This window comes from Nicotiana sylvestris, chromosome 1, assembly GCF_000393655.2.
Source record: "Nicotiana sylvestris chromosome 1, ASM39365v2, whole genome shotgun sequence".
NCBI classification, from domain to species: Eukaryota; Viridiplantae; Streptophyta; class Magnoliopsida; order Solanales; family Solanaceae; genus Nicotiana; species Nicotiana sylvestris.
Genome location: NC_091057.1, coordinates 161,230,892 through 161,257,269, shown reverse-complemented (window position 1 = coordinate 161,257,269; position 26,378 = coordinate 161,230,892). Strand labels below are relative to the sequence as shown.

At 36.4% G+C, this 26,378-nt stretch overlaps 1 protein-coding gene across 3 annotated transcripts; it reads left to right on the top strand.

The window, feature by feature from the left end:
* The first annotated feature begins 13,109 nt into the window (after window positions 1-13,109).
* Window positions 13,110-17,777, top strand: LOC104248895 ((+)-neomenthol dehydrogenase-like). 3 transcript variants are annotated; one of them, XM_009805245.2, is made up of 5 exons: window positions 13,110-13,239; window positions 13,717-13,963; window positions 15,476-15,538; window positions 15,866-16,042; window positions 17,294-17,777. In XM_009805245.2, the coding sequence occupies exons 1-5, from the start codon at window positions 13,205-13,207 to the stop codon at window positions 17,669-17,671; spliced, it is 900 nt and encodes a 299-aa protein (XP_009803547.1). In that variant the 5' UTR covers window positions 13,110-13,204; the 3' UTR covers window positions 17,672-17,777. The 3 variants fall into 3 exon arrangements, with proteins under 3 accessions (XP_009803547.1, XP_070026416.1, XP_070026419.1); XM_070170315.1 differs by having other exon boundaries at window positions 13,201-13,341; XM_070170318.1 differs by lacking the exon at window positions 13,110-13,239 and adding an exon at window positions 13,262-13,504.
* Window positions 17,778-26,378: the final 8,601 nt, after the last annotated feature.

Genomic DNA, 26,378 nt, shown 5'->3' with positions numbered 1-26,378 from the left:
TCTCTCGAGAGAATTTTTGTTGAATAATGCCAGCATAACGCTTCAGCGGTATACTCTCTTTTTCATTTGTCATTTCTTTTATCTTAGTATTATTTTTGAATTTGCCTTTCTTATTTCATATGGCAATTTCCTTGCTTTCAAGGGTCTTTAGAGGTGATTCGGGAAAAGAAGGAATTTACCTCCGAGCGGGATCAACTTTTGGTTTAGCAGAATCAAGTTGTTATTCACTTTCGGAACTAGAAACCAAAACTGTTGAGGCTGCTATGTTGGAGGCTCATTTGCAGTAGAGCGAGCAAGAAGTAGAGACCCTTAGGTAAGAGATCGCTCCACTGAGGGTTCAATTTGAAGAAGCTAAGGCCAAATGGGTCGAAGTTAATAATGTCATTATTACCGCATCCAATCCTGGAAACAACTTCTCTATACTCATAAGGTAGGGGTAAGGTCTGCATACATATTACTCTCCCCATACCCCACAGTGAGGGATAATATTGGATATGTTGTTGTTGTTGTTTGCCGTATCCGATCGTGAGCCTGTCTCCGCTGAAAGATTGATCAATTTAGAGGTAGCCTTAAATTCCAAGACTGAAGAACTCACTATCGCGGGGATGAAATATGCCCAGTTGGAGGAGAAGTATAAGAAGACTATCGAGCATAATAGGCTCTTTAGCTCAACTATCCGTGACCTTGATGTTAGCCTCCGGTCTGTTAGATCTGTTCGGGAAGACCTTTCTGCCAAAGTAACCCAACTCAAAGAAGAACTTAAGTGATGGGCGACTTCCGTCATTGTTGAGAAAACTTACGATATGTACAACATGATGAGAAAAACCTTGGAAGAGGACAAAACTGGTATCATTGACTTTGATGCTGAAATTACTAAGGCATGTGAGCTTGAGTTAACTGCTAAAAGTGGTCTCCTGATAGGGCCTGATGCTTCTGGTTCTTCTGGTTCCGGCTCCGAGTTCTCAGGAACTGAAGAGGAATCGAGAGATGATGTAGAACACTTCTCTTCCTCCGGGTTTTGAAGAGGCAGCAGTTTAGCTTTTCCTTTCTTTTCTCAACTTTTATACTTGTGCTATTTTGGCACGTTTATTGTAAGTAAAAACATCTTTTGTTCAAGTATTGCATGATTCTTTCTGCGTTCCTTCGTTTGAACATTCATGCAGGTTTTAACCTTTGCATTCTTTTTTGCCTAAGTATGTTGCACAAATTTCGTTGTTTGCGTCTGATTATGTAAGATCTTGAGGTGTATTTTCCTCCCAAAAGCATTTGGATTTCGGGAACAAATTCGTGCAAAATCAACCCTTTAATGTGAGGGTTTTTGTAAGTATTTGCACAAGTTCACTTTTTGCGTCTTTTTGTGTAAGGCTCCGGGTGTATTTTTCCCCGAAGGTATTTTGACTTCGGGCATAAGTTCCAACCCTTTAACGTGAGGGTTTTTATAAGTGAGGGACCTCTTATGTTTACGGTGCTCTTGAAGAGGATGTCTCTTGCTCATTACGACACTAATATTTGAAGTACTTGTTTAACTTTTAAATGATAAAGTCAATTCATCGTTCAAACAAGAAACAAGATAGAAATAAAAGGACTTCACTTTATTCCTTCCATTTTAAAAAAGTACATAAGCATTTGTTATGCTAAAAAAGAAATTGCCATTACTTGTGGCTAACTTGTACAACTTATTTTTACGGGGCTGCGCAATACCCGATCCCGATGATATAACTGTGCTTTCAATTTTCATTTCTCTTAGAAGTGGCATTCATTGTTGCGTACCCTCATATCATCCCAATAGTGTTCGAATGCAAAGAATGCGAATTGGAATACTGGAAGTCTTGCACCTTCGAAGATCCCACTAATGAATTGTTAGATAATCCTTAACTCAGTAACATACTTTGCTTCCCCTTAGGAATTTATACTATAAAGCGAAGGACTATCTAACAACTCTCTAGTGGTTTGTACTTGTGAACGGCTAGGTAACTTTTGTTAGATAGCAAACTTAACTTCCCGGTGGGAATTTTGCTATCGAGCCAAAGATTATCTAACTGTCCCGGAGTGGCTCTTTGCTTGTGTGCCTTGTTATAAAAGGTCTTATTGCTACTGTTGAAGCTTCTTCGTAGTATGCTTTTTATTGCTGCCTCGTTAAAAACCTTGCTAGAAAAACCCAATTGGGACAAAAACTGAACGAAGGGAAAAATAGTACAGCACATACTTTCAGTACATGCGATGCTCATCAGCAATAATATCTTCTAAGATGTGCCACGTTCCAGTTGCTGGGCAACTTTTCTCCAATTCATACGAACTTTTTTCGATGACAGTTGAAACCCGGTAGGGGCCTTACCATGTTGGACCTAGCTTCCCTACATTGAGCTCCAAGGTGTTTTGAGTTACTTTCTTTAAGACCAAGTCTCCTACTTTGTAATAATGAAAGTTGGCTCTTCGATTATAATATCGTTCCGTTCACTACTTCTGGGATGCCATTCTTATATGCTCCAAGCCCTTGTGCTCATCGAGTAGCTTCAAGCTGATTAACATTGCTTCATTGTTTGATTTTTCATCTGCTTGAAAATATCTCAAGGTGGGTTCCCCTACTTCTATCGGGATAAAGACTTTTACCCCATACAAAAAGGAAAAAGGAGTCTTTCCTGTGCTCGATTTGGCCGTTGTTCGGTATGCCCATAAAAATCTGGGTAATTCCTCGGGCCATTTACCTTTAGCCGCTTTCAACCTTTTCTTGAGGTTTTGTATAATCGCTTTGTTCGTTGACTCCGATTTTCCATTTGTGCTCGGATGGTAGGGTGAGGAAGTGATCCTCTTTATTTTCAAATCTTCAAGGATTTTTGTGACTTTTGAGCTGATAAATTGCGGTCCATTATTGCATGCTATCTCTTTTGGTATTTTGAACCTGCAAATTATATTTTCCCATAAGAAATCCACCACCTCACATTCACCGATCTTCTGATAAGGACCTGCTTCCACCCACTTAGAAAAATAGTCAGTCAAAATAAAAAAAACTTACCTTAACAAGGTCCGACGACAATGGTTCGACGATGTCCATCCCCCATTTCATGAACGGCCATAAAGATAGAACCGAATACAGTGGTTCTACTAGTTGATGTACTAGTAGTGCATAGCGTTGGCACTTATCGCATTTTTGTATGAAGGATTTGGCGTCTTGTTCCATGCGGGGCTAATAATATCCTGCCCTTACCAGTTTTAGCACTAAAGAATCTGCGCCCTAATGGTTGCCGCATATCCCTTCATGGATTTCTCGCACGACATAGTTAGCTTCAGATGCCCCCACGTATCGGGCCAGCAGGCCTTGGAAAGATTTTCTGTACAACTTTCCTTTCTCGAGCTATATCGTGTTGCTTTGGCGCACAACACCCCGGACACTTTGGTGTCTTCGGGCAGCTTCCCGTGCTCGATATAATCGATGAATTCGTTCCTCCAGTCCCAAACCAAAGCCGTATTTACCTCATAGTGGCTATCTGTATCCATGATTGAATGCATCAGTTTCACTACCGTCTCGAACTATGATCCCTTCATTTCCATCGATAAGCCGAGGTTGGCCAATGAGTCTGCTTCTGCATTTTCTTCCCTCAAGATATGAGTAATCGACCACTCCCAAAATCGAGCCAACAGAGCTTGGACCTTTACCACGTATTGTTTCATGCACTTCTCTTTTGTTTCTAAGATCCCATAGACCTGATTTATCTCCAGCTATGAGTTGCATTTGATTTCTATGACTTCGAAATCCAGTTCTATGACCAGTTCGATCCCTACAATAAAAGCTTCATACTTTGCTTCATTGTTAGTTAAATGGACTGTTCTAATGACTTGCCTTAGGATTTCTCCCGAAGGTGTGATTAATACTATACCAAGCCCGAACCCTTTTACGTTGGAAGCTCCATCCGTAAATAAGGTCCAAACTCTCGATATCGCTTCTGACACCATTGTTGTCTCTTTGGTTGCTAGAGGCAGCAATCCCGGACTGAAATCGGCCATAAAGTCAGCCAAGACTTGTGATTTAATTGCAATCATTGGTTTATATTCTATGTCGAACTCACTCATCTCGACGACCCATTTGAACAACCTACCCAAGAGTTCGAGTTTGTGAAGGATGTTCCGCAGGTAAATGTGGTCACACACATCATCGGGTGACATTGGAAGTAGGGGCTCAATTTCCGAGTGGTGACAACGAGAGCTAAGGCTAGCTTCTCCAAATGTGGGTAGTAAGTTTCTGCTCCCGTTAAAATTTTACTTACATAATAGATGGGAGATCGTCCTCACAGACTAAAATTGCGCTTACTACTACTTCCAAGACTGCAAGGTAGACCGACAGTATTTTACCTTCCTGTGGTTATGATAGTAACGGAGGGCTTGGCAAATATTTTTTTCAAATCTTTCAAGGGTTGATGGCATTCCAGGGTCCATTCGAAGTTGTTTTAACTTTTTTAGCAGTGTGAAAAAACGGTGACATTTTTCTGATGACCGGGAAATAAACTGCTCAAAGCTGTCAATCTCCCCGTGAGCTTGTGGACTTCCTTCACGCTTGACAGTTGGTCCAAGATGTCTTCGATGGCCTTGATATTTTCAAGGTTAACCTCAACCCCCCTTTGTAATACCAGAAATCCTAGGAACTTGCCCGAGCTGACCGAGAACGCGCGTTTCTCGGGATTAAGCTTCATGTTATGCTTTCTTAGAATGTCAAAAGTCACTTGCATATGCTTAAGGTGATCTACGGCATTCGAAGACTTCATAAGCATATCGTCTATATAAACTTTCATAGTTTTCCTTATTTTTTTTCAAACATTTTGTTTACGAGCCGCTGATAAGTGGCCCCGGTGTTCTTCAACATGAAGGGCATCACATTATAGCAATATGTTCCAAAATTCGTTATGAAAGAAGTCTTTTCCTGATCCTCCCGATTTATCTTAATTTGGTTGAACCTGGAGTAAGCATCAAGGAACCTCATTAACTCGTGCCCGACTGTCGCATTGAACCGATATCAAGTAGACGAGTTACCTCTTCTTTGATGAATTTACTTCTAGCCTCCACAATAGGGTGTTTCTTTTGCCTTACCGGAGGTATGTTGGTAGCTAGACTTAATTTTTATACCGCTACCTCCGTCGGGATACCTATCATATCCGCATGCGACCATGCAAAACAATCGGCATTAGATTTAAGGAAATTAATAAATCCAGACTTGAGCTCGGGGTGCAGTCATGTCCCTAAGTGGAATTTCCTTTCTAAGAACTCTGCGAACAATGCAACTTGCTCAAGCTCTTCTGCTGTGGATTTTGTTGCATCCGTCTCTTCTGGAACCTGGAAATACCTCGACACTGATAAGATTCGAATGCTTCTACCCCCGGGCTAACTTTATCCGATTCAGGAGCGGATGTCGGTTCCTATAGTTGCTATGCCACGTGTTTCTTCCCTTTGCTACTGTAGATTGAAATTGCATTCATCTTTCTTACTGCCGGTTGATCTCCCCTTATCTGTTTAACTCCTAGAAACTTCAGAAATTGATGATATGTTGATGTTACTACTTTCATCTCGTGCAACCATGGTATTCTCAGAATAATATTATATCCCATATCACCATCTACCACTTCAAAAAAGAGTTGTTTTCATCACTCTTTCGGCATTCGTGGGCAACAAAATCTCTCCTTTTGTTGTCACGCTCGAGAGGTTGAATCTGGCGAGGAGTTTTGTGGCCGGAATAATGCTTCCGGTGAGTTTAGCTTGCTCCAATACTCTCAATTGTATGATATTGTCCGAACTTCCTGGATCCACCAAAACACGTTTAATTTTAAAGTCTAGCTTATTTAAAGAAATTACCAGTGTGTAATTGTGCGGTAACAACAGTCTATCTTCGTCCACCTCCGTAAAGGTGATATTGTTTTCGGCGACCCCCCGGAGCCTTTTGCTATGGGTTAGTGATACTTTTGTTTTTTTGCTGCAAAAAGGGTGACCCTGATGATCTCGCCCCCCTCCCCCCCCCAAAGATCATATTGATCGTCTGGCGTGGGGATCTTCCCATGCTTTTGAGGCGTTGTCCTAGTTGCGACCATAATTGTTTTTAGCCTGGTCACTCAAGAATTTTCTGAGATGACCGTTCTTCAATAGTATCGCCACTTCTTTCCGGAGATGTCGGCAGTCCCCAGTCCGGTGTCCATTCATCTTGTGGTATTCATACCACAAGTTAGGATCACTCTGGCTGGGATCAGATCTCATCGGCTTCGAAAATCGTGCTTCTTTGATATTTCTCATAGCTGATACTAACTCTACTACACTGAAATTGAAATTGTATTTTGAAAGCCTGGGGTAGGAAGGATCCTACATACCTGACGCTTCCTTGTCCTACAACAATCTATTATTCCAACAGCGACCAGACCTTCTGTCGGTAGAAAATATATCTACTGACCGGAAACCTCTACTGCAAACTTCGGTCCATTCGTAGGGCAAAACAGGCCTCTCAAAGACCGCCTGTCCGTGTCGGAGTCGTCTTTTGATCTTTATTTGTTCTTCTCTCGTCCCTTTGTCGATGACGGAAAACCAACCTGATCATCTTCGATCCTTATTTTTAACTTATACCTGTTGTGTACATCCGCCCAAGTAGTTGCTTGGAACAAAGAAAATTTTCCTTCAGTTTCCGGAAAGTGTCTGAACTTCTCGAATTCAGTCCCTTGGTGAATGCTTCAGCCGCCCATTCGTCTAGAATATCCGGGAGCAACATCCCCTCATTTTGGAATTGGGTAACGAACTCTCGCAGTAACTCGAATTCTCCTTGTATAATTCTGAATATGTCGGCCTCTCGGGCCTGCACCTTTCTGGACTCAGCATGAGCCTTAATAAAAGAATCTGCGAGCATCTCAAAGGAATTTATAAAATACTCGGGTAATAGTGAATACCACATCAAGGCTTCTCTCACGAGAGTTTCTCCAAACTTCTTCAGCAAAACAAATTCAATCTTATGAGGCACTAAATCATTCCCCTTCACCGTCGTTGTGTAGGTGGTAATATGATCCTAAGGGTCTGAAGTTCCATCATACTTGGGCACGTCGGGCATTTTAAACTGCTTCACAATTAATTCGGGTGCCACACTTGGTTTATATGGCAACTGAGTATACTTCTTTGAGTCCGATCCTTTCAACACTGGGGGTGCTCTCGGGATTTGGTCTATACGTGTGGTCACGTCTCTCATAAAGCGTAAGAGTTCATTCTTGAAGGGGTCATTTCGTTGTTGGGTCTGGATCCCGAGCTCCATCAGAGCCAACTTCGCCCCTCAGGGTATTGTTGTCGGTCCTCTGAGTTGTCTGATTTGTGGGAATGCTAGGAGGAACTGAATCTCGCCTATTCGCATTAATTGAAGCCCCTAATAATGTCTGTTTCAATTCCATCATAACTTTATCCCGCCGCGTAAGATGGCCCAAAATGATTGTTTGTTGCTCTTGTATGACCCTTACCGCATCAACACCATATTCCTCTTCAGCATCATCTGGAGTTGCCTCCCGAACATGTCGCGAGTATCGCATGTCGTGTAAGAACGTGGCATCATTCCCTTCATCGTGGGTGTCACTGATTGAATCCTCAAAATGAGGCTGATCCCCTTGAACCTCGGTATTGTGTGTGTTGTTAACACCATTATATGCCATTTCTTATGATTTTTTTAAGACAAAATAACTAAAACACTTTAGTAAAAAGGCAAGGATCAACTTAATTACACGGCTATCTAGGCCCCATGGTGGGCGCCAAACTGTTTATCCATAAAATGGTACAGTTGATTTTATACGTGATTTCTAGACAAGTAAATTAATTCGATCCCGAAATAATAAGATGATTAAAGAAATATGTAATACTTAGCCTTGATGTGAAGATGAAATAGCATAAATAGTGATTCTGAGCACAACAACAATAAGAACAAAAAATAAGAAAATAAAGTCGTATAGAGCTTAGTATAGATTATAGTATCAGTTTTGCCAGCAAAAATCGTGTCCTTTACAATGGTAATAAAGCTCACTATTTATAGTTACACCTAGGGAATAAGGACCTAGGATCAAGCCTCTCTTCAATGCCAATTATGAGGGCCATTGAAGAATGTGTAACGACATGCATAAATGTCAAATTCTTTATAACAGGAAGTGCACTCAATGTTGTGGAATATTCTTCATTAATGCCACCAGACGAAGGATATTTATTGCCTTTTTATGAGCACCATTCCTTCTGCTAGCAAATAGAATAATTGCCTTCGGTTCCACGTGTCATTCTTTTAAGCGGTTATCTGTCATAATATATTTTGCCCTATACAGATATTTAATAATTTAAATTATGAAGTATTTATGTTTGATATTGTTTGTCTCTCTTATAAATGTTTTAGTTGATTAATATTTTACTAATTGCATCAGTAAATGTGAAATTGAAAAAAATAAATTAAAATAAGAGTTACACTTTGTGGTTTTCTAAAACAAGATTTTGAGGTAAATTTAATTTTTTTTAGCCGAGGGTCTATCGAAAACAATCTCTAAGGCTGAGTACATCCTACCCTTCTTAAATATCATTTGTGGGACTACATTGGGCTATTGCTATTGTTATTGTTATTAAACTTAATATTCTCTTTATTCCAGTATGTTTGTCATAAACTCAATGTACATTTTGCCCAAAATCTTGCCGATTAAAGTGTAGATATTGAATATTGTTGGCTTCTCTTGTAGGTAATTTTTTTTGTCGTAAATTTCTTGTCGAGTTTGACGTGGTTGCAGCGCACTTCTTCATTCAACCCAGATTCATTAATTTCCATGCCATCCCTAGCCAAATTAGTTGACCTCATTATGTGCAAAATAAATAATTAGAGAAAACCCCTCAAATAAGAAGAAATTCGAACCACTCAAAATAAGCCCTAAAATTAGATGAACTAAAAGATTATAGAGAAGAATAAGACTTTGATTCACATAAAAGGATTTGATTTTGTTTGAAATTTCATCTGTTGTCCAGAAATTGTGACTAATTGAAAGAGAGGGAGATTTAGGGTTCTTGAAAAGGAGAAAATAATTGGATTGGGTAATTCAATTTTTCCTTTGGGGTCTATTTATAAAGTAAATGTAATTTTAAAATAATTTTTTTCTTTTTTTAATTCATTTTATCCATTAAATTTAATGTAAAACACGCTCATAAATGATATGATTTCACGGGCCGGGTTTGCTGTCATGAGGGTGGAACAAAATTCACACAATGTGTTTAAGAGGGTAAAAAATTATCCGTTTAATTTAATTGTTTAAATTTATTTTCTGAACAAGTTTAATGGGGTCTTTATATATTTTGCCTATAAATTTTGATGAATGGAGTACTTTTTGTTAGTTAGGATTGAGCTATCAAGCATTTTTCTCATGAGCTAACCAACCAACCTGAGTATCTGCTGCTTTAAACAGTAGTCATATTAAATGGTTTTTTGTGTGCCCTTAAAATGACAGTATCCTTCAGTTTAATTGATTTTTTGACTTTTTCTTGTGGTCTATAATATTTAATATTTTTAGATATCAAAAACAAATTAATTTTCTTTTTTTCAAGTTGCCTTTGGAGTAAAGAGTCTAGGAGTATTTGTTATATTTTTAATGAACAAATTAAGATTAATATAGTCAATTTTACTGTGAATTAATGCTAAAAGGTGGATTTTTTAACGTGTAAAAACAGACAAAAAATTAATTAAAGTGAAAAGGAGGGAGTGATACTCTCGTCTATATTACACTCTTTTAAAGGTTTTGTATTCTTTAAGAAAGATATTCAATAATGTTAATTTATGAAGTATTTATGTAAGATATTGTTTGTCTCTCATATAAACGCTTTAGACGATTAACATTTTACTAATTGCATCAGTGAATGTCAAAATTAGAAAAAAGAAATTAAAATAAGAGTTACACTTTTTTGTTTTCTAAAACAGGATTTTGAGATAAATTTAATTGTTTTTAGCCGATGATCTATCAGAAACAATCTTTAAGGCTGCATATATCTTATCCTCCTTAAACATCACTTGTGAAATTACACTGAACTATTGTTTTTGTTGTTGTTGTTAAACTTAATATTCTCTTTATTCCAGTATGTTTGTCATTATTTTTTTATTTAAAGAAATAATATATTTTTATATCTAAAAATACCTTAACTTTATATTTTCTATTTTATTTGTAAGGGGCATTTGCATCTATACCCGCTTTTTGTGTCACGTTTTAACTTGTGCCCGCTTTGTAAAAAATTTTGCAAACGTACCCGCTTTTTCGCATAACTTCAGCATACCGGACTGAAGTAGCAAAGACAATCACGCAAAACTTCAACATTCTAGTAGTCGGGTCTGAAGTTCAGCTCTAGAGCTGAAGTTTTTGTTTTGTAACTGTCGAACTTCAGCTCTAGAGCTAAAAATTTTGTTTGTAATTGGCGAATTTCAGTTCTAGAGGTGAAGTTTTTGTTTGTAAGCTTCAGCTCTAGAGCTGAAATTTTTGTTTGTAACTGGCTTTTTGTTTGTAAGCTTCTAGAGCTGAAGTTTTTGTTTTGTAACTGTCGAACTTTAGCTCTAGAGCTGAAGTTTTTGTTTGTAACTGGCGAACTTCAGCTCTAGAGCTGAAGTTTTTGTTTTGTAACTGTCGAACTTTAGCTCTAGAGCTGTAATTATTTGGAAGCTAGCTTTAGAATAGGATCTGCTCAAATAAGCTGGGGATCCATCCATCAAACAACTTGCTAGTTTGTTAAAATCTTTGGGGTAAAATCTCAGCACTGGGCTCAAAAAGTTTTATATGCTAACATACTCAATTTAGCTTTACAAGAAACAACATTCACCTTAATAATATTTATAAAAACAACCCAAAAAAAGAAGTAAATAAATGCAAATTAATCATCCCTGATTGCGAGAACAAATAATGAGCTTTGTAATACGATTAAAATGCAAAGATGTCGTCACTTAACAATGGTATCTTAATAGTTTCCACTCACAAAAGGAACTATGGAAAATAATTTCTTTTTTAATCATATAAAGGTACAAAAGAAAATTTTAACTTCTATGCACCAACAGTTTAAAAGAAATTTTACCTAGAAAATAATCTGCACCAACAGCAGCAGCAGAAGAAAGAAGAAGAAAACGAAGGAGGAGGAGAAAGGGGACTGAAGTTATTTAAAAAGTGAGTACAAGTTAAATTTTTTTTACAAAATAGATATAAGTTAAATGAGGATGACCAAATAAGGCGCTCCATGTAGTTTTTACTATTTGTAATAACTTAGATTTTATAGCCCCGGTATATTGAGTCCGAGTGACGAGTACAAAAATGAAGTAAATAAAAATATACAAGTCAAGAACCAAAGATGTAAAAGAATACAAAACAAAAAGTACAGACATGAAGACAATTAGACAATGGTTTAAGCGGGAACAATGACCAGTAGTTCTAAAAAAATTTGTGTGGTCCGAGAATGCACGGCTGTCATTTGTCTCGATTCTTAATCATATTCCATTCGTTTCAATTTAAAAGAGATATTTTGACTCGATACAAAATTTAAAGAAAAATTAAAAAAAAATTGAAATTTGTGATTTTAAAAGTTTAAGAGATACTCCCTCTATTCCAATTATGTGAACCTATTTCTTTTTTGGTCCGTTTCAAAAAGAATGACCATTTTTTAAATTTGGTAACAATTTAGCTTAAACTTATAATTCTACCCTTAATGAAAAGCTTTTATAACCACACAAATACTCTATGTCCCTTTTTTTGACTTGTTTAGGACCACAAATTCCAAAGTCTTCGTTTTTTCTTAAACTTCATGCACACTCAAATAGATTCACATAAATTGGAACGAAGGAAGTAAAAGTTTTGTGGGGCCATGACATTAGTGTCGTTATAAAAGCTTTTCTTAAAGGGTAAAATAGGTAAAATAAAGAGTTTAAAGTTGAATTATTTTTAATTGTAAAAATGTATCATTCTTTTTGACATGGACTAATAATGAAAATGTGTTGTCTAAATTGAAACAGAATACTCACTCCGTTTCAAATTAGATGAGTTACTTTCCTTTTTAGTCTGTTCCAAAATAAATGGCACATTTCCAAAATTTGAAAATAATTCAACCTTAAACTTTCATTTAACCCATTTTACCCTTAATGCGAAGCTTTTATAACTATACAAATGTAATTGCTCCGCTACCCTTAAATTTTTAATACCACAAGTTTCAATTTTTTTTTAATTCTGTGTCGAGTGAGAACGGAGGGAGTAGTATTTATCCCCATTAGCTGTGCATAGGGTTGTTCACGGTTTGACGAAAAACCGATCCAAACCGATTAAGTAAACCGATATTTTTCTTGATTTGGATTGGTTTTGGTTTTAAATTTTAAAAATCGCTAATATTTGGTTTGGTTTTGTTCAATTTTAAAAAACCGAAAAATAAACCGAACCAAAACAAAATTTAATAGTTATTTATATACAATATAATATCTTTTTGTAAATAATTTAAAATATTTTATGCATCTTAATTGTTATTTTAAATTTTGGTTTATTCTTATATATCTTAAAAGATTGCCTAAGTACAAAACAATAGGACTCGACCAATTTTCTTTTCATTAAAAGACTCTAATTCTCTAACTCTCCGCACATACTTTTGCATAACAGAAGAGTTAAAAAAAACCACCACAAGAGTAAAGAAAGCAAATTCAAATTGCAAGACAACAACAGCTAAAGCTTGGGAAAGCAAACTTTTAGTTTGTTTTTTGTTCATTCTTTTCATATAAACAGGTAAATAAACTTTCAATTTTGAAAGAAATATATAAAAAGGCATAAATTTAGCAAATTATTTTCAGATTGTTGTCTAGCGTTGTTTTACTATTATTAATTTATCATTAACTTACTAAGAATCGAAAAAACCGAACTAAATCGAACTAAACCAACAACAATTAAACTGATGATTTGTATTTAATTTGATTTGATTTTGGTTTAAAATTTTAAAAACCGATTAAATTGGTTTGGTTTTGGTTTTAATTAAAAACCGACCAAACTGAACCGTCAGCCCCCCTAGCTAGCTGTGCACTTATACGTTTCCTACCACACAATTGTCGAATGATTAATACTAAAACGTTGAATCATTACAAACTCACTTTCAATACTACTGCATGTATTAAGGAACACAGTGGGCCTGAAATACTCTTCTTCTTTATTACCCACGTTCGAACACGCAACACTTCATACCAATGGCAGAAGCTTCCAATTTCCTGGCAACTCAAAGGTACTCCTTTCCATTCAATAACATTCACTCCTTTTTTTTGCTTGATTTTTTCCCTTCTCTATCAGCAATGGCGGATCGAATTTCTCTATTGTTAAGTTAGGGGTAAGTGCGTATATATTACTCCTAATTCCACTTGTGGGATTATACCGGTTTGTTATTGTTATCGGCACGCGCAATGATAGATTTGAACAGGTTCAACATAACTCACTATTGTCTAGCTAGGCCTCTACATATACCTTTGTGCATTGGGCGAAGCTACACTCCGGTATCACTTTGTCAGAAAATTATATTGCATATATAGATAAAATATTATGTTTTAAAAGTATATAACATACTATATTGAACATTCTTTGTCGGGAATTTTTTTTTACTTTTTCCAAATTTGAACATCCATGGAAAAATTTATGGCTTCACCACTATTTGTGTGAGTAAGATGGGCATTAATTTTATTTCGTATGGTTTCAAATTTGTTATCAGGATTGCAGTTGTGAGTGGAGCCAACAGAGGAATAGGACTAGAAATATGTAGACAGCTAGCTTCAAAGGGGATAGTGGTGATCTTAACAGCTAGAGATGAGAAGAAAGGAGCAGAAGCTATTGATATGCTAAAGGAGTGTGGCCTCTCAAATTATGTTATTTTTCATAAGCTTGATGTGACTGACCTTTCTAGTATTGCACAACTTAAAGATTTCATCAAGGCCAGATTTGGCAAGCTTGATATCTTGGTAATTTCCACTTCCAAGTTCCTCTTTGATTTTAGAAAATTGGTTTCACTTTTTATAAGAAAATGAACAAATGGATGTACCATTCTTTGTACCATCAGGTTAAGGTGAGCTGCAAGTACATGCACTTGTCTATACCATGTTTAATTTTGTAATATAGATGAAAGAAAAATATTTTATTATAAATGTCAGTTCTCACAAATCTCCACATATTAAAATAAGCTAGTAATATCCTTATTTATAATAGCATCAAACCTATTCCAATTAGAAACATGAAAACCTATTCTTATATAATTCTCACTATAAATCCTATTTAGACACAAATTAAATAAATTAAATCCTAAACAATTAAGGTTACTACTACAAGTTTGAATTAGTTTTCCAACGTTCTCCCATAATTCAAAGTTGTGTACATCTGACTATTTTGGTTGCGTCTTGAAGCAATTCTCTCCAACTTTTACTTGTGTTAAAGCACCAATTTTGTTGAAGCACCTGTTTTCAACTCTCGTTGACGCACTTTGTCACCAACATCCAAATTTTGTTGAAGCACATGTCTCCAACTCCCGTTGATACACTTTGTTACCAACAACCAATTTTGTTGAAGCGCCTGTCTTCAACTCCAGTTGATGCACTTTGTTGCCAACATCTAAATTTGTTGAAGCACTTATCTTCAATTCTGGTTGATGCACTTTGTCACCAACACATAACTTTGTTGAAGCACCTGTCTTCAACTCCTAAATTGTTGTTTCACTTGTAATTAGCTTTCAATTATTTTTTAACTTCTCTGCAACTTGTGGAAAAAAAATTCCTCCTCTTATGTAAAATTGCTTGCATCTCTTAAACATGCAATATTGTAATTTTTTTTAATCTACCTCTCTCAAACCTTTAGAGAAGATCTTTCTTCCTCTTATTCATATTTAGTGTCTCTTTGAACTTGAATTTTTTTTCTCAATCCTTTTCACCATAATTTTTCTCATGCATATATTATTGGCCCGTTCTTTGCCAACATATTCAATGGCTAGATGGGTGACACATATTGACGAGCGCTGCCCGTCGATAGCGAAAGCTACTTGATTCTCTCCCAAGATCATAGAAGCTTTGATACCAATTATGAAGGAAAAATATTTTATTATAAATTTTTAAAAGCTCTCGATAGTTCTCACAAATCTCCGCACATTAAAATAAGCTAGTAATACCCTTATTTATAATAGTATCAAAACTATTCCAATTATAAACATAAAAACATATTCCTATATAATTCTGACTATAAATCATATTTAGACACGAATTAAATAAATTAAATTTTAAACAATTAAAGTTCCTACTACAAGTTTGAATTAGTTTTCTAACAATATAGAAGATAAAGTGAAAAACATGTTATATAATATATAGTGCTTCAAATTGAGATTTGCATTCTTAATCTCCAATTTTTTATGTTTGCTTAATTAACAGTTCATGATATGGCTTAACCTTTATGTAACATAATACTACATCATTTCTGAACAAACGTACCAGGTGAACAATGCAGCAGTTGTTGGAGTGCATATGGATAAAGATGTTACAATTAAAAGTCCAGAAGTAAGTGAATATATCAACATTAATTCTTTTTTTGCTTATAGATATACTCCATTGAGTACACATACGACTGATACCATACATACTAAAAAGCTATGTTGTGCGGATTCTCTAAAATATACTACTTTTAGAGGATTTGATACTCACTCGGCAATATTTTTAGAAAGTCCGAGCTACATAGCTAAAAAGTAATGAACTAATTAATTTCTCTTTCATCCACTCCACCAAACAAATAAAAAGTTTCTTCTACTGCAATTTTATGGTCCTGTGAATTTCTTCAGCGCATTCTTTTATCCATTTGAAATGATTAATCTTGTGTTGGTGATGCAGCAAGACCTATTCATTGAGAAGCTAAAGGTAGCAACTCAAACTTATGATGTAGCTGAAGAATGTCTAAAAACAAACTACTATGGGGCAAAACAGATGATTCAAGAATTATTACCTCTGCTTCAATTTTCTGATTCACCTCGTATTGTCAATGTCTCCTCCCTTGCTGGAAAGTTAGAGGTATTTCATCTAATTACACCAACTTTTCCTAGGTTAGAGGTATTTCATCAAATTACATACCAACATTTCTTAGGGGGGCAGATGTCTTAAGCAGTAGCAGAGGCAGGATTTTTGCTAAAGGGTTCAAAAAAAGAAAAGAAATTAAAAGAAATTATAGCTAGTGAAAATTGAACAAATGACCTCACAAAGATCTTGAAACTCTTTAACCACTGAGCTATGCTTTTGAATTGTCTCAAGTTAATTCAAAACATAATATATAGAGGTGAAAAATATATTTTGTCTTATATATACAGTGTAATTTTCGGCGAAGGGAGTGAACCCTTTCCGTCCCCCTAAATCCGCCCCCGGTCTCAAAAAAAGAAAAACATACTAACAGTTTACTTGCATTGTCTGTGTATAAAATGTAAACTCTAATACATATATTCTACTATATCATATATGTCATTGTACTCTTACAATTAATTTTAAAGAATATACAAATCTCTTTTTATTTTGGCACAAATTGTTAGATTAGTTAGTATTTGATGGGAGTATTTGAGAAGAGATTGTATTGTCCGTCGTTGAATAAACAAAGGAAGGAAGAAGTGTTTAAAAGCATTTCTTTGTCTTATATAGTTTGCTATGTTACGCGGACTCTCCAAAACAGTTGTCGCACTCGTGTCGGATCCAACACGCACCCATTTATATTTTCGGAGAGTCCGAGCACCATAGATAGTTTGAGTATTTTAAAGGATGTTTTGGAGGGAAATTGAAAATTTGACTATATTATTAATAGTCAAGATTGGGCTTTGGGCCTATTAAGTAGTCCAAAATTAATTTTTAGTCGCCTAATGTTTTATTAATTAATTTAAAATGTTTTTAAAATTAAATTTCAGAAAACGGTTTTAATAGTTTTCTTTTTTAAATTCAAAAAAGGGTGTTTATTATGAAAAAGATGAGTCTGTTATTCCAACAGACTCCTAGAGGTATTATAAATACTCATATTATCTTCAAAACAAAATCATCTGAAAATTTTCATCTCTTTCTCTTCTACTTATTTTCTACAACTCACAAATATTATGTTCTTGTGGAAAGTTCGAGTTAATTGCCGAAATTCGAATTTCAGAGACTTTGTAAAATTCTCGAGGAATTCTGCTATTATCCCTGCAGCAACAAAGTGGGAAGTTTAATTCGTTATTGACAATGACTACACTATCGAAGCCAGATTATTTCATCCAATTATTTTTCTAACACAAATAATGTTTGTTTCAGCATATACGCAATGAATGGGCTGTAGGAGTGTTAAGTGATGCTGAGAATATAACAGAAGACAGAGTGGATGAGGTTTTGAATGCTTTTTTGCAAGATTTAAAGGAGGGTTTGATGGAAACTAAAAAGTGGTCTCTGATTTTTCCTGCATATACTCTATCAAAAGCAGCAATGAATGCTTACACAAGAATACTAGCCAAAAAATACCCAAGTTTTCTCATCAACTGTGTTTGTCCAGGCTATGTCAAAACTGATATGACTATCAATTGTGGCAAACTGAGTGTTGAAGAGGGTGCTGAAAGTCCTGTTTGGCTTGCTCTTTTACCTGAGGGAGGTCCATCAGGAAAATACTTCAATAGGAAAGAGGTGACACCTTTTTAATAAAATTGGGAATGTTATGAGTGACAAAGTTATATTCACTTATATCATACTGTAGATATTGTAATTCAAAGATTAGTAATTAGTGCATATGTTTTATTGTTGTGAATGTTTGGTTAATTCTGTATGTGATATAAAAGTTTTATAATTTACTCTTAATTCTAAAGTAAAAAGATAAAATCAAGGTTATTTTCGTTTTTTAGTTGTTTTATTCATGTAAAGCTAATCTTTGTATAAGTTCCAAGTTGGATATGGAATAATTACAGCTTCATAGGTCTGCAATGTTATTTTTTCAAAGAAATAAATGCTGTAAAAGGGTTGTGACTAAGGGTTGTGACTTGTGACGAGAGTACACGATTATCTAAACAAGGGGAACTGGACTACGCCGAAAACTAGCTAAAACAAATTGATTAAATAATTTGATAATTGAATTAATGTAAATTGTCAATTAAGTATACAAATTTCAGCTATACATAATATGAATAACTAAAGAAAATGAAAAAATCATTAGATTCCTACATTGTTAAATCGACGATTATGGAGATCAAAGATTCAATAACTACAACAAATTTAAAGAGAATGGCAAAAACGTGAAAGACAACCGAATCTTTTACTAGAATCTATCAATTTTATATAGAATTAGTGAATTTATTCGCGCTTCGCCCGGCAATTAAAAAAACCTAAATAGTCTCACTTTAATGAATATTTTAATTTTTAAATCCGAAAAGATAATATTTCAAGTTTCAAACTATTTTATCAGTCACACTTAGGTTTATATTTTGCTCTAATATCAATAAGGAGTTCCTTGAATTTGAGGGAAATATTGAAAAGTTCTTTACTTGTATAGTATTTAACTTTTTCCTTCCATTCGTGAGTTTACTTTAATGCTTTCATAAGTTTTTATTATTTAAAAAATCTAAAAAGAAGAGGTGTTACCTTGGCAGCTCTTGTGAACACCATACCGATTGGCCTGTCTATAATTGACAGTATATATAAGAATATTACTTCCAAGAAGAGTAAAGTAGCGAAAAATAAAACAACCCATAACCTTAAAATATTAAAAAACTTTCAAATGCACATCAGGGTTAATTAAGCTTGCTACCTCATTTTTAATATCAAATAAATAGCGCTCCCTAATTTATAATTCCATAATCTTAGCTTGCCAAATTTTTTGAGCAATACACATAAAAGCGATAATGTAAAGACATTGGACAACCATGTCTTTCACTCAATTCCTTCTGGAAAGAGAAAACTCTTGCATTATCCATTTATGACCAAATTTATGTGAAAATTGGACACTGCACAATCCTACCAATAAAATTACCAAAAAGGTATAATGAAATAAATTTAAACATATCATAAATTTAATTTGATATAAAAATGAACAAAAGTTACAAAGTTTAACTTTTGGGATTCTTAAAATAATTAAGGTAAAAGAAAAAGTATATATACGAAAAATAAAACAAAAAGATATTTTTAGGAAAGTGAAAGAAGAAGGAATTAATTAGAAATAAAAAAAGAAGAAGAAAGAAATAATGATAATACTATTTTTTTCCGTTAACCTCTGCTTCATTTTTCCTCCCAAGCCGGTCAACAACTTCTTCCTTCTCGAATCATTCCTTAAAGATATTTTTTTCAATCAATACCCAGAATTATATTGATTGCAAATGTAATATTGTGTTTCATGAAATTCTACATCAACGATCTCTTAGCAACAAAAAGTAAAATGCTCGACACTAAAAATCATGAGATACATTCCTTAGTTCCTTGCAAACTCACTCGGGCACAAAATTTCATAACTTGGAGGGATCGAAATCCAGGGCTATAAAATTTTGTGGACCTTTTGAATTTGCACAACGTAATTATCGACTCATAAACATGCGAATGAAGAATATATATTGAAAATAATCGTGAGTCACCATTATAATATGTTCAAAGTAAACATGAAACAAAAGCGAGTTATTACCAACATTAATTTTAGTGACGAAGATGGAGTAGAATCCTTATGGAGGCAATAAGATGATTGCTTGAGGATATTCTCTCCATTTAAGATCAGATACCCTGCCCCTTTAAAACTGAAGAAACTCAAAGGCCAAAGGTTTTATGAGTTTGGCAAAAGTTTGAAATGACACTATTCTCCTACTTTCCTCATTATTATGGAGATACGGTTACAACTTATAAGGCTAATTTTTTAATATAATAATTAGTTATTGTATTAAAATGAGAGAAAAAAACCCAAAAAAATAAGATATAAATGCATTCCCTGGCATGTGAAGCCTGTCACGTCAATTGTTTATTCTCCAGCATTATTATATATACAAATACGAAAGGCAAAGCACTCTTACATTGCTAGGTGTCATATTGCCAAGTGTATATTTTTAGGACAAAACTCCAACTTTAGTTGGAGTAGTTGATTTTTTTTTTTTTTAAAAAAAGTGATAGTTCCAAAATGTGAGTTGTAATAAAAATATGGGAATTTCAATTCCAAGCTGATGTAGGAGCATAAAAGTAATATGGTATTTGGTAAAGAAAACTAAATAACTAAATAAATAATTTTTTAAATTAAATAATATCAGCATGGTAATTCCCACATATGGTTCCAAAGTGATGCGAGAGTATAAAACTGTCACGATCCGGAATTTTCACCGTCTGAACCGTGATGACGCCTAATATTTCACTTGCTAAGCAAGCCAACGTTAGGACAATTTATTCATTTTTTACAATTGAATTGAATAACGAGAGATAACTGGAATACGTGAAATATTAATGCAGAAGATAAAACTGCCAAACGTCTATTACAATTCCCTGAACCTGGTGTCACAAGCGTACAAGCTTCTAAAGTAATACACATAAAGATTTGAAATAAGTACAAAGCTGTCTGAATGAAATTATACAGCTAAAAAGAAAAGAGGATGGGGACTCCAGAAGCCGGGGACGCTAAACAGTCGTACCTCAAGTCTCCGCCGATGTCCAATTCGGGCACGCTAATAACCGTCGCTGGGATCGACTCCAAAATCTGCACTGTGTACAGAGTGTAGTATCAGTACAACCAACCCCATGTACTGGTAAATTCCGAGTCTAACCTCGACGAAGTAGTGACGAGGCTAAGGCGGGTCACCTACACTATAACTTGTACATAATATATAATAATGACAGAATAATGAAAATACTGAACAGAATTTAAACATCCAACAGAATTGATAGCCATAGCCTCGAAAATACACCAGTAGCGTCCAGAATTATCAATCTTTACCAGTTCAAATAATAATATCGAGAAACAACGCAGCTTAGGAAATGGAAACATATAGGTTGTTGGGGCGCGCAACCCGATCCCACCAGACAACACGTAATCCTCCCTTATTCCACTGTAACAATATCAATAACAATAAATATTATATTGTGGCGCACAATCCGATCCCACCATGTATCAATATCAATAATTAACCCTTATTTCACCATTTCAATTTACCCGTATTCCATCTGTTGCAACGTGCAACACAATCCCACCGTATAAACATATTTACCCTTATTTTACTATATCAATCCTCCCTTATTACGCTGCGCGCAACTCGATCCCACCATATCAGTACTAAACACTTAATGCACACAGCCAAATCAACAATATAAATCACAAGGCCTTTACAATCAGTAAATACCAAACCGAACCAAAGGAAACCTTATAAAATATAGAATCTACACAAATAGTACTACACAGCAAGACCAATCCAGCAATTTACAATTGGAAAATACAAACAAAACAAATAAAGAAAATAACAGGGATTAGAGGAAACTATGAAAAGAGCTAACATGATTAACAAAGGAAGATATTGATTAACACGTAGCAGTTAAGCATGGAAAGCATTTAGAGCATATAACAATTAAGACAGGGAAGGAAACAATTAAGGAAAAATAGTAATTCAGGGAAAACAAATAATTTGGCGGCATATAAGCACTCGTCACCTTGCATATACGCCGCTCACATGAGAATCACATAGCAAATAGTCTGAGGGTTCCTAATTTCCTCAAGTCAAGGTTAGACACAACACTTACCTCGCTCTGAGGGTCATTCAAATCTCAACCACGGTTTTGCCTTTCAAACTAGCTTCCGAACCAACAATGTCGAGCAAATTACCAACCAAATGATTCAAAATGAGCCTTAGGAATCACCCAGGATAACAAAGTCTGATTTTAGGTTATTATTGAAAAAGTCAACAAAAGTCAACACCCTGACTCGCTTGGTCCAAAACCGAACTTCAGACCAAAACCCGATTACCCATTCACCCCTGAGCCCGAATATACAATTATTTTTGGAATTTGACCTCAGTTTAAGGTTTAAATCCCCAAATTTAGAAATCCTTAGTTTTTACCCAAAAATTTCCAATTCGACCATGAAAACCTTAGATTTTAGGTTGAAATCTTGTAAAATGAAGAGAAAGATTCAAAGAAACTAGTTTAGAATCATTTGGCAAATCGCATCTTGTGTTTTAGGTTTTGAAAATTTGAAGAATGTGAGAATATCCCGTCTAAGTCTCTTTTCATCATCTGCAGATGTCGCATTTGCGACTTTGCGAAGCCCGCAAATGTGAAGGAACCATGCAAAGTCCTTCACACCTTTTCCGCCTTCGCAAATGCGAACATGGACCTCTGCAATTGCGACTCTCGGATCACATTTGCGATCACTACCCATCCCAGGTTTACTTCTCAAATGCGAAGAATTCTTCGATATTGCGAAGACTGTATGGCCCAGCTACTCCTCACAAATGCGAGAAATAACTCGTAAATACGGAACCTGCATAGGTCGCATATGCGATTCCTGATCTCGCATTTGGGAGATCAAAGGCCTACACCAACAACTGAAACACTAGCAATGTTCTAAGTCCCATTTTCACTCTGTAGCCTATTAGAAACTCATCCAAGCTCTCGGGGCTCAAAACCAAACATGCACACCAGTTTAAAAACATCATACGAACTTGCTTGCGTAACCAAATCACCAAAATAAAACCTAGAACTACGAATTTAGCACCAAATCAAATGAAATTTTCAAGAAAGCTTTGAAACTTAATATCTCAACCGAACGCCCGAATCACGTCAAACCAATTGCGTTTTTTACCAAATTTTACCGACAAGTCATAAATGTGATATTCGACCTATACCGGGTTCCAGAACCAAAATACGGACCCAATATCCAAAAAGTCAAACCTTGGTCAAACGCTTCCATTTCAATAAGCCTTTAACTTTCAAATTTCAACAAAGTCCGATATCTCGGGCTAGAGACTTTCAATTTTGATTCCGGACATACGCCCAATTCCCAAATCACGATACGAACCCATCGAGATCGTCAAATCATGAATACGATTCTGTTTACCAAAAATATTAACTGAAGTCAACTCAAAGGAAGTTTTTTTGGCAAAATTTCTTATTTTCATCAACTTTTAACATAAAAGCTTTCTGAAAACATGCCCAAACTGTGCACGCAAATCAAGGAGGGTAAAAAATGAGATTTTAAGGCTTAAAAGCGCATAATTGAGTTCTAAAACACAAGATGACCGTTCAGGTTATCACATTCTCCACCTTTAAAATAAGCATTCATCCTCGAACGGACATAGAAAAGTACCTGAGCTGGGAAAAAGGTGGGGATATATACTACGCATGTCCGACTTGGACTTTCAAGTAGCTTCCTCAACGGGTTAACCTCTCCACTGCACTCGAACTAAAGGATAACTCTTCGATCTCAACTGGCGAACCTGCCGGTCTAGAATAGCTACTGGCTCCTCCTCATAGGTCAAATCCTTGTCCAACTGGACAGTGCTGAAGTTCAACATGTGGGATATATTGTCGCGATACTTCCAAGCAAGTCTGTAAGCCACCTCTCCCACTCGCTCAAGAATCTCAAAAGGCCTGATGTACCTAGGGCTCAACTTTTTCCTTCTTTTCAAACCTCATTACACCCTTCATGGGTGACACACGGAGCAATACTCTATGTCCGACCATGAATGCAACATCACGTCCAACCAACGATCAATACCGTTTATAATATAATGTCTCATAGGGAGCCATCTGGATGCTCAACTGATAGTTGTTTTGTAGGTGAACTATGCAAGTGGCAAGAACTGATCCCATGAGCCTCTAAAGTCAATAACATAAGCGCGGAGCATATCCTCCAATATCTGAATAGTGCGCTCGGACTGCACGTCCGTATGAGGATGAAATGATGTGCTCAGCTCAACCTGCGTACCCAAGTCACACTGCACTTCCCTCCAGAAATACAATGTAAATTGTGTACCTCGATCAGAAACGATAAACATGGGCACGCCGTGAAGACGAGCGATCTCGCAGATAAAAATCGCTACCAATCGCTCTGAAGAATAGGTAACTGCCACGGGGATGAAATGCACTGACTTGGTCAGTCTATCCACAATAATCCAAACTGCATCGAACTTCCTCTGAGTCTGTAGGAGTCCAACAACAAAATCTATAATGATACGCTCCTACTTCTACTCAGGAATCTCTATCTTCTGAAGCAAACCACCAGGTTTCTAATGTTCATACTTTACATGATGACAATTTAGACACTGAGCCATATATGACACTATATCTTTGTTCATTATCCTCCACCAATAATGCTGTCGCAAGTCCTGATACATCTTGATGGCGCCTGGATGAATAGAATACCGGGAACTATGGGCATCCTCTAGAATCAACTCACAAAGTCCATCTACATTAGGCACGCAAACACGACCTTGCATCATCAAAATTCCATTATCTCCAACCGTAACCCGCTTGGCATCACCGTGCCGCACTATATCCCTAAGGACAAGCAAATGAGGGTCATCATACTGCCGCTCCTTGATGCGGTCAAACAATGAAGACCGAGTGACCGTACAAGCTAAAACATGTATGGTCTCAGAAATATCCAACCTCACGAACTGATTGGCCAAGGCCTGAACATCTAATGCAAGCGGTCTCTCACCGAGTGTAATGTACGCAACACTGCCCATACTCACCGATTCTTACTCAAAGCATCGGTCATCACATTAGCCTTCCCGAGATGATACAAGATGGTGATATCATAGTCTTTAAATAGCTATAACCACCTTCTCTTCCTCAAATTGAGCTCCTTTTGCTTTAACAAATACTGCAAACTCCGATGATCCGTGAACACCTCACACGAAACGCCATAAAGATAGTGCCTCCAAATCTTCAACGCGTGAACAATGGTTATCAGCTCTAAGTCATGAGCAAGGTAATGCTTCTCGTGAACCTTCAGCTGCCGTAAATCATATGCAATTACCTTGTCACCCTGCATCAATACCGCACGAAGTCCAATACGAGATGCATCATAATATACTGTATAATGGCCTGAACCTGTGGGCAACACCAACACCAGCGTCGTAGTCAAAGCAATCTTGAGCTTCTGAAAGCTCGCCTCACACTCGTCTGACCATTTGAATAAGGCACCCTTCTAGGTCAACTTGGTCAACGAGGCTGCTATAAATGAAAATTCCTTCACGAACCGACGGTAATAACCTCCCAATCCTAAGAAACTCTGGATCTCTATTGGCTATGTGGGTATAGGCTAGTTTTTGACTGCCTCAATCTTCTTAGGATCCACTTGAATATCCTCTGCTGATACAATGTGCCCCAAGAACGCGACTGAGCTTAACCAAAACTCGCATGTTGAAAACTTATCATATAACTGGCTGTCTCTCAAGGTCTGAAGAACGATCCGAAGGTGTTGCTCATGCTCCTCTCTGATGTGGGAGAATATCAAGATATCATCAATAAACACAATTACAAAGGAATCCAGATAAGGCTTGAACACCCGGTTCATCAAATTCATGAATGTTGTTGGGGCATTTATCGGCTCAAATGACATCACTAGAAACTCATAATGCCCATACCAAGTCCAAAAAGCTATCTTAAGGACATCAGATGCCCTAATCCTTGATTGATGGTAGTCATACCTCAAATCGATCTTTGAAAACACCTTGGCACCCTGAAGCTGATCAAATAAGTCATCAGTCCTTGGCAATGGATACTTGTTCTTGATGGTGACTTTGTTTAACTGCCGATAATCTATGCACATCCTTATCGACCCATCCTTTTTCTTCACAAACAACACAAGTACACCCCAGGGTGAAATACTAGGTCTAATGAAGCCCTTATCAAGCAAGTCTTACAATTTCTCCTTCAATTCTTTCAACTCTGGCGGGGCCATACAGTATGGCGGAATAGAAATGGGTTGAGTGCCCGGAGCCAAATCAATAAAGAAGTCGATATCTCTGTCAGGTGGCATCCCCGGCAGGTTTGCATGAAATACCTCTGGAAACTCACAAACAACTGGCTCAGAATCCATAGAAGGAACCTCCGCACTAGAATCACAGACATAAGCCAAATAAGCTAAACACCCTTTCTCGACCATATGCTGAGTCTTCACGTACGAGATAAACCTGCTAGTAGAATAGCCTGGAGTCCTCTACTCCAATCGAGTCGACCCCTGCAAGGCTAAGGTCACTGTCTTGGCATGACAGTCCAATATAATATGATAAGGTGACAACCAATCCATCCCCAAAATGACATCAAAATAGACCATATCGAGAAGTAGGAGAAATACACGAGTCTCAAGACTCCCAATGGTAAATACACACGAACAATAAACGCGATCTACAATAATAGCATCTCCTACAGGGGTGGACATATACACAGGAGC

Excerpts from the sequence above, each read along its gene's own strand:
- LOC104248895 (XM_009805245.2), top strand. The coding sequence starts at position 13,205 with ATGGCAGAAGCTTCCAATTTCCTGGCAACTCAAAG. Across the intron at positions 13,240-13,716 it reads AATTTCCTGGCAACTCAAAG|GATTGCAGTTGTGAGTGGAG; the intron begins GTACTCCTTTCC and ends ATTTGTTATCAG. Across the intron at positions 15,539-15,865 it reads TTACAATTAAAAGTCCAGAA|CAAGACCTATTCATTGAGAA; the intron begins GTAAGTGAATAT and ends TTGGTGATGCAG.